This window comes from Jaculus jaculus, chromosome 21 (assembly GCF_020740685.1).
Source record: "Jaculus jaculus isolate mJacJac1 chromosome 21, mJacJac1.mat.Y.cur, whole genome shotgun sequence".
NCBI classification, from domain to species: Eukaryota; Metazoa; Chordata; class Mammalia; order Rodentia; family Dipodidae; genus Jaculus; species Jaculus jaculus.
In genome coordinates this window covers 4825077-4833170 of record NC_059122.1, presented here as the reverse complement: position 1 = coordinate 4833170, position 8094 = coordinate 4825077, and the positions used below count along the sequence as shown (strand labels likewise).

Here is an 8094-nt window from a genome sequence, read left to right as displayed (position 1 = left end):
CCGCCATCAATGGTCAGGAGGAATAAAGAAACATTGGCCCGATCAGTGCCCATTCAGGGAGGAGGAAGAGTGTGTGTGCTCTGCCCCATGTCCAGTGGGCTTGGCTCTCAGGCCTCCGGGAGATCTCTGTCCGGGCTGTGGTGACCTTGTCGGTGCTGGAGTAAAGCAGCTGATGGGGGGAAAGGGTTCGCTGTGCCTCACAGTCTTGGGGGGCAGCTTCACGGTGGCAGGGGAAGCAGGGGTGAGCAGAGGCTGGACGTCGCCTCTGCCACAGCAGGGGACAGCAGCAGCCAGAAGTGAGGCAGGATCTGGCAGGGGCCACATCCGGCTATGACACCCCTGAGCCCTCCCCCAAGAACCCACCTGCTGAGACTCCATAGTGAATCCCAGGTCATCCTGGGCTACAGTGAGGCCCTACCTCAAAAACCAAAAACAAACAAACAAAAAATAAATACTGTATGCTTCTCAAATGCTAGGCAATGCAGTTTCTCCATTTGTTTTTTCTTTGCCTACCTCACGTAGCCCAGGTGAACCTCGAACTCCCTGTGTAACCGAGGATGTCCTTGAACCCCATCCTCCTGCCTCCACCTCCCAAACGCTGGGGTTACGTGGGCACACCGCTGTGCCCAGTGCTCGCCCTCAGTCTTGGCTTTCAGCCTGGTGGAGACATTGGACTGTGTGGCAGTGCCCATCTCCTGTTTCTCCCACCTAAACTGGTTCCTGCTGGTGGGTCCCCATTAAGTGCATTCTCTGTGGTCACCTGACACCCAATTTATACTGATTTTCTAGCAGCCCATCTTTTATTTATTTTGTTTTAAATCCTGTACTTGAAAAAAAACAAACTTTTTTTCTTTTTTAATTTATTTATCTGAGAGAGCGAGAGAAAGAAGCAGAGAGAGGAAGAGGAAGAGAACAGGAGCTCGGGGTCTTCAGCCACTGCAAACCAACTCCAGACGCATGCGCCACCTTGTGCAGCTGGCTTACATGGGTCCTGGGGAATCGAACTGGGGTCCTTTATCATTGCAGGCAAACGCCTTGACCATGAAGCCATCGCTCCAGCCCACAACCCATCTTTTCAATGTTGCTTCAGGAGCTAACACGTTTGTGACGGTAGTGGTGTCTGTCTCACTACGGCTCCAATCAACAGCAGCTAGGAGTGTCTGGAGGGCTACATGCAGAGGGACAAGGGTTAGGATGCTGTGCACCTCAGCTCCAGTGACTGCTCTGGAGCACGGGTACGACGCTGGTTAACCTGGGGACGGGCCTGTACCAGGTACAGTGCCTCCTGGATCTGCCAGTCCCAGCCCCATAGTTTCCAACTCAAAGTGGCTGACCTTACTTAAAGGGCAAAAATCTATTTATTTTATTTTTAAGGGGATGCCACAAATCACAAATCTTTGGACACAAACCTTCAGAAGTGGAGACCCACCATGCAGGTTTCCCAGGGGCAGGCGCTGGGTGAAAGGGATAGTAATGTGGAAGTCACTCAGATTTTCCCGTTGTGAGCCAAACTTCCCCATTCTAAGACAAATTCCTCCTGTATCCTTGTTTAAAATATTTTATCTTCATGTATCTATTTGACAGAAAGAGGGAGGGAGGGAGGGAGAGAGACAGAGACAGAGAGGGAGGGAGAGAATGGGCACGCCAGGGCCTCAAGCTACTGCAAATGAACTCCAGATGTGTGTGCCCCCTTGTGCATCTGGCTAACGTGGGTCCTGGGGAATCAGACCTGAGTCCTTTGGGTTTGCAGGCAAATGCCTTAACCACTAAGCCATCCCTCCAGTCCAAATTACTCCCATATTCAGATCATTAATTCAGAAGAATATGGGTCCATTAGGCCAAAGAGAGTGTAAAGTTACAAAGTAATTTGGGTTGTGGCTCCTTCCCAGCTGCCCTTTAGTAGTCATTTGGTCACTGTATGTGGATAAATCTTAGGACATGATGAGGTTCTGTGGGCCTCTCCCCCACCCCATGCATTGCTTGGTTACAATGACGCCCTTTTAAGAGTCCAAATCCAGTGGGCGGCTTTGTCTGCATTTCTTCAGCCTCGAGGTTGATTTTCCATGAGCAGAGAGAGCAGTGAGGAGGGACTGAAACGGAGCCGGGCGTAGCGGCGCACGCCTTCATTCCCAGCCGAGGTTGGAGGATCGCCTGGAGATTGAGGCCAACCCTTGGCTACAGAGCGAGCCCCAGGTCAGCCTGGGCTAGAGCAAGCCCCCGCCTGGGGGTACCCCGAACTGGCTGCAAAGCCCATAAGCCTTAGACGACGGACATTTCTAGCAGGGCTTGTCGATAGACGTAGCTGGGGAACAGCGCAACTGGAACTGGAGTTACGATTTGAGGATAACCCCAGGGGATCACCCCTTCGGCAAGCATCAGTAGGATGCAAATCCTAAGAGGAAAACTAGGCAGGGCCAGAACTCTTCTGGCCAACCCTCTTTGCTCAGGGTCACTTCATTTATTCATTTGAGAGGGAGAGGGAAAGGAGAAGATGGGGGGAGGGGAGAGAATGGGTGAACCAGGGCTTCAGGCCACTGCAAACCAACCCCAGAGAAATGTGCCACTTGGTGCAGCTGGTTTATATGGGTACTGGGGAATTGACCTCAGTCCTTAGGCTTCCCAGGCAAGCACCTTAACCTATAAGCCATCTCTCCAGCCCCTGGGTCATGAAGGCAGGTGACCCGCCCTCTCCGTCCAGATTACTGCTTGTCCCACACGTGTAACTGCTGACGCCCTGTCTGTGGAGGTGCTGGGAGCTGGGCGTGACGACTCATATCTGTAATCGCAGCACCCAAGAGGCCAAGGCGGGCGGGCTGCCACAGGTTCGAGCCCAGCAGCTTGGAATACACAGCAGTTTCCATGATAGCCTGCACGTACAGAGTGAAGCCCTGTCTCATAAAACCAAAAAAGAAAAAAAATTTTATGGTCATGAAGCCGGGCGTGGTGGCGCACGCCTTTCATCCCAGCACTCGGGAGGCAGAGGGAGGAGGATCATCGTGAATTCGAGGCCACCCTGAGACTACAGAGTGAATTCTAGGTCAACCTGGGCTCCAGCGAGATCCTACTTCGAAAAACAAGCCCCCCTCCACAGAAAAATCTTGAATACTTTTCTGAACTTTGAATGCTTCAAAATAGAGGGTAAGCTGGGAGTATTTCTAAGCAATGTATTTCCCTGCAATTTTGACCTGAAATCTGTGGCCACCGTCCCTCCCTCCGTCTCCGCTCACGTCCAGCACACAAGGCTCCAGGACCTCTAGGACAGAAGAGGGCTTTCGCGGCAGGCAGCCAAGGGCAGAGCGCTCCAAGCAGCACCGCACAGCTGCGGCGCTCGGGCTTCTTTCTGCTGAAGCAGGCTGGCCTCGAACTCCCAGCTCCTCCTCCCTCGCCCTCCTGAGCGCTGGCATTGAAGGCTGCGTCCCCACGCCCGGCCTCGGTTGGCTTTTAGACAGCGATGGGTCCTAGGGCTTAACAGGGGCGCTCTACGGTGTGGCTGCGGTTCAATCGCCCTGCCATGATGTAAAACGACTACATTGAACTATGTAGTTTTTTTCTTTTATTTTTCCCTTAGTTAGCAGAACATAAAATTAGACACACACACACACACACACATATATATATATACATATATATATATGTGTATGTGTGTAATTTTATGTCATGTTAAGTAAGGGAAATAGAAATATATATATGTGTGTGTGTGTGTGTGTGTATAATTTGTTTTTCCTTAGTTAACATGACATAAAGTTACACACACACACACACACACACACACACACACACACGGGCTTCCTTCCATTCAGGACCTCGGACAGCCACAGAGGAGAAGTTGAGAACCAACAGGACGCACTGGGGACACAGGTCCCGAGGGTCACAGGAAAGGAACAAGAGCAGCTGGGACATCCTGATGTGCAAGGTTTTATAAGGACAGGCTGCCTCCTTCCTGCAGAACGAAAGTTGGTGGGGAGCCTTCATCTAATTAAATCTTTTTCTTTTTTGTTCTTTTGTTTTGAGGTAGGGTCTCCCTCTAGCCCAGGCTGACGTGGAATTCACTATGTAGTCTCAGGGTGGCCTCGAACTGATGGCGATCCTCCTACCTCTGCCTCCTGAGTGCTGGGATTAAAGGCGTGCGCCACCACGCCTGGCTCTAGTTAATTCTTACAAAGTTAGTTAACTCTTACAAAGGAAAACACGCATCTAGACAAACAACAGTGCTCTGACTGAAGCACTGAGAAACCCAGAGCTCGGACATGGCTCAGCAGTTAAGGTGCTTGCCTGTAAAACCCAATGACCTGCATAAGATTCCCCAGGACCCACATAAGCCAGACGCACGAGGTAGTGCATGCATCTGGAGTTTGTTTGCAGTGGCTGGAGGCCCTGGCATACCCATTCTCTCTGTCTCTCTCTTTCTCTCTGCAGGACATGGTGGTGCATGCCTTTAATTCCAGCACTGGTGAGGCAGAGGTAGGAGGATCATGTAAGTTCAAGGCCAGTTTGAGACTACATAGTGAATTCCAGGTCAGCCTGGATTAAGACTTAAGAAAAAATGAAACCTAGAGTTCTACCTGGTTTTCCCTCAATCCTCATGGCAACCCCTTGAGAATCACTGGCTTCAAGGGGCACCCTGGAAACCAGAGCCTACCCCTCATTTCACTCATGACCCAGGGAGAAGAGACTGACTGTGGTAGTCAGGACTAGAACCCCTTCAGTGCAAATTCAACTTAACAGCACCGCAACAGGCCTGAGAGATTTATCCACCCTCAGTGGGGCCGCATGGACCAGTCCTTGCTTCAGAGCTCCAGGCTCTTCCGTCTGTGACGGGAGATGCCACCTTCGCCACAGCACACTACAGAGAGCCCGCAAGGGAGTCGCACTGCATGCTTACTAGCTCTTCTCTCTCTTTCGTCTCTCTCTGTCTCTCTCTCTTTCTTTCAAGGTTTATTGAGATAGGGTCTCACTGTAGCCCAGGCTGGCCTCGAACTCACGGCAATCCTCCCACCACTGCCTCCCGAGTGCTGGGCATAAAGGCGTGTGCCACCACGCCTGGCACCAGCCCTTTTCTCGCCACTCCCGGAGCCCTACCTCCAGAATCTCTCTGATCTCACACACCTTCTCTAGCCGCTCCAATCTCAGGTGTGATGTACCAACCAGCTTGTCACTTTTGAAGAAGGACCTGGGGGGCGAGAGGTAGCCGGGGGTTAGATGGGCACAGGGGGCAGGACTGAACCGGGCAAGGCAACGCAGAGGCAGCAGGGTCAGAGTTTCCATTCTTTCCTCACCACGCCCCCTGCCCAGGAGGCTGACAGAGCCTCACCCTTTGTGGAGGATCTCAAACTTGAGTCCTTTGCTCTGGATCACCCTCCGGAAACCACAGTGGTTTCGGTTGATATTGAGTTTGAAGACTTGATCGAATTCTGCAAAACGGGGGAGAAGGTAAGCGGGGAGGGGGCCTTCGCTTCTAGGAAACGCCTGGGTTAGTGGAAATGGAAGCCCAGGACCAGTTTCTTCTTTGGGTCACTATGCCTGCAATTCAACATGACTGCCAACAGAGGGCGGAACATGTACTTTCTGACCTTAAGTTTCATTATCCTGGGAGAAATATTGTAACAAATGACTTGGAACATGAAGTAAGAATTTCTTGGTTCAATTCAAGTTCATTCATTTCTTTTTTGGAGGGGTCTTTTTTTTTCTTTTTTCTTTTTTCTAGGCAGGGTCTCAATCTAGGCCAGGCTGACCTGGACTCTCTCTAGTCTCAGGCTGGCCTTGAACTCAGAGTGATCCTTCTACCTCTGCCTCCCAAGTGCTGGGATTAAAGGCATGTACCACCATGCTCATATTCAAGCTCTACTTTTATTTTATATATATATATATATATATATATATATATATTTTTTTTTTTTTTTTTTTTTGTTGTTGTTGTTGAGATAGGGTCTCACTCTAGCTCAGGCTGACCTGGAAATCACTATGTAGTCTCAGGGTGGCCTCAAAACCACAGCGATCCTCCTACCTCTGCTGCCCAAGTGCTGGGATTAAAGGTGTGGACCATCATGGCCAGCATTCAAGCCCCATTTTTTCTTTCTCTTTTTTTTTTTTTTTTTTTTTTTTTTTTTGAGTTAGGGTCTCACTATAGCCCAGGCTGACCTGGCATTCACTGTGTAGTCTCAGGGTAGCACTAAAATCACGACGATGCTCCTAACTGTGTCTTGATTGCTGGGATGAAAGGCGTGCATATGCCGCTATGCCAGGCTTCAAGCCCCATGTTTAACACTGCTCTCATATGAAGGCCCTAGACAAGTCCCTTTACCTCAACTAGCCCCAAGCCTCAGTTTTCTCAGTTACGTAACACGTGTTAACAACACCTCCCTTTGTTTCCTGGTTCGGATGGGGCAAGCCAACAGATGTGACTCCTGGAAGGGTGCTGTCCGCTTAGCAAGCGAGGAGACTGACGTGGTGGTCACTCACCTGGGGAGTTTGTGTTCTTAACCACAGCCGTTTTGCTCTTTTGAGCCTGGTCCTAAAGCAGTGGGAAGAAATCAAGATAGCACAAATCACAGGTGTGCAGGAGCAGGACCCATGGGCGGCGGTGACGGAAGTACCCCCGAAGGGAACGGGCCAGAGGTCCCGAGCCCCCCTGCAGACAGCTTCTCAGGCTGGGCAGAACCTGACCACAGCGTCCCGGGGTGCAGAGGAGCCGACCCCAAGAGCCTCACCGAGTTAGGGTAGTGAAACTCAAAGCGCACAAATGCGTCCAAGTCGTCAGGGGTCACTCCTGGGAGAGGAAGGGCTCAGGTCAGAGGAGCCTGGTGGCCACCCAACCACTGGCACGCGTGGGCAAGAGCCCCCTTTGGGCTTACCTGGCGGGGCTGGGAGGTTCATGGCCCGGACGATGATCAGATGCATTTCCGTGCTGTTGAGCTCTGAGAAGATCCTACGGCCCACAAGGAGAGAGAGCAGAGTGAAGGAGAGTGCCTGGGTACTGCCCGCCTACCCAGCTGAGTGGTGGCCCAGAGGGCAGTGCCCAGTCTGTCCCCACCGCCACAGCTCTGAGCTGCTGGCCGATAGGCACCATGTCCTGCTGCGCCCCTGCCCTGGTGCGTACACCGCTGGGGAGCCTCACTAAGGACGGGAGAGCCTCCCGGAGTGCTCCCCATCTTTCCCCACCCCTGCGGAGCGCCCGTCCCGCTTAGGCTTGGCACCTCACAGTCTGGAAGGTCTTCACCTCAAAGTGGTGGCTGGGAGGGTCGAGGCCCTGGGCCCGGGCCAGCTGGAGAATCTGCAGCTGTTTCTTGCGGTCCTGGGCGAGTTTCTCAAACCTGCCGGGAAGGGCTTCACGTGGCAGCGGGGCAAGGCTTGGCTTCTCCCCTCCTCACCAGTGCCAACCCGGCCCTGGCACTCACCGAGTAGTCTCGGCCACGTTGCCCTGGTGCATGAACTGCTTGGAGAAGAGCAGGCACTTCTGGAAAGAGGGGCCCAGAGTGACCCCAGAGCCGGAGCAGGGCTTAGGAGACTGGCCCTCGAAGCTGACTTCTCGAAGCTCGCAGCGGACCTCTGCGGCCCCTCCGCGGCTCCCCTGCCACCCTCCTGCATGGCGCTGAGCGCCCGTCGGCCTCACTTTCCTCCCAAACAGTCTCCCTGGACAGCCAGGCTGGTCGAGACCGTGTGGCAACTCTTTCGCCTCAGCCTTCCAAGTGCTGAGGTCACAGGTGTGTGTCACCATGCCCAGCTCCACCTCCACTCTTAACATTTCTTCTGAGGACAGCAGTTCCCCAAAATTCATTTAGCAAACTCCTTCCTTCAAAACCAATTGAGGAGCCCGGCATGGTGGTCCATGCCATTAATCCCAGCACTTGGGAGGCAGAGGTAGGAGGATCACTGTGAGTTCGAGGCTAGCCTGAGACTACACAGTGAATCCCAGGTCAGCCTGGGCTAGTGGGAGACTCTACCTCGAAAAACCAAAAAAAAATAATAATAATAATAATAATAATTAAATAATCAGCTGGGCATGGTGGTGCGGTCTATAATCATAGCACTTGAGAGACTGAGATAGAAGGATCACAAGTTCAAGGCCAGCCTGGGCCTGGACCAGACTCCACAGTG

At 52.4% G+C, this 8094-nt stretch overlaps 1 protein-coding gene across 1 annotated transcript; it reads right to left on the bottom strand.

Moving 5' to 3' along the window:
* Window positions 1-218: 218 nt before the first annotated feature.
* LOC123456384 (coiled-coil and C2 domain-containing protein 1B-like) lies at window positions 219-7769 on the bottom strand. The gene is made up of 9 exons (XM_045139397.1): window positions 7395-7769; window positions 7194-7310; window positions 6852-6925; window positions 6708-6766; window positions 6460-6511; window positions 5312-5411; window positions 5080-5170; window positions 3783-3803; window positions 219-308 (listed from the first exon to the last, which is right to left on the bottom strand). Exons 1-9 carry the CDS (start codon window positions 7739-7741, stop codon window positions 219-221), a joined length of 951 nt encoding a protein of 316 aa, XP_044995332.1. The 5' UTR covers window positions 7742-7769.
* Between the last annotated feature and the right edge of the window lie 325 nt (window positions 7770-8094).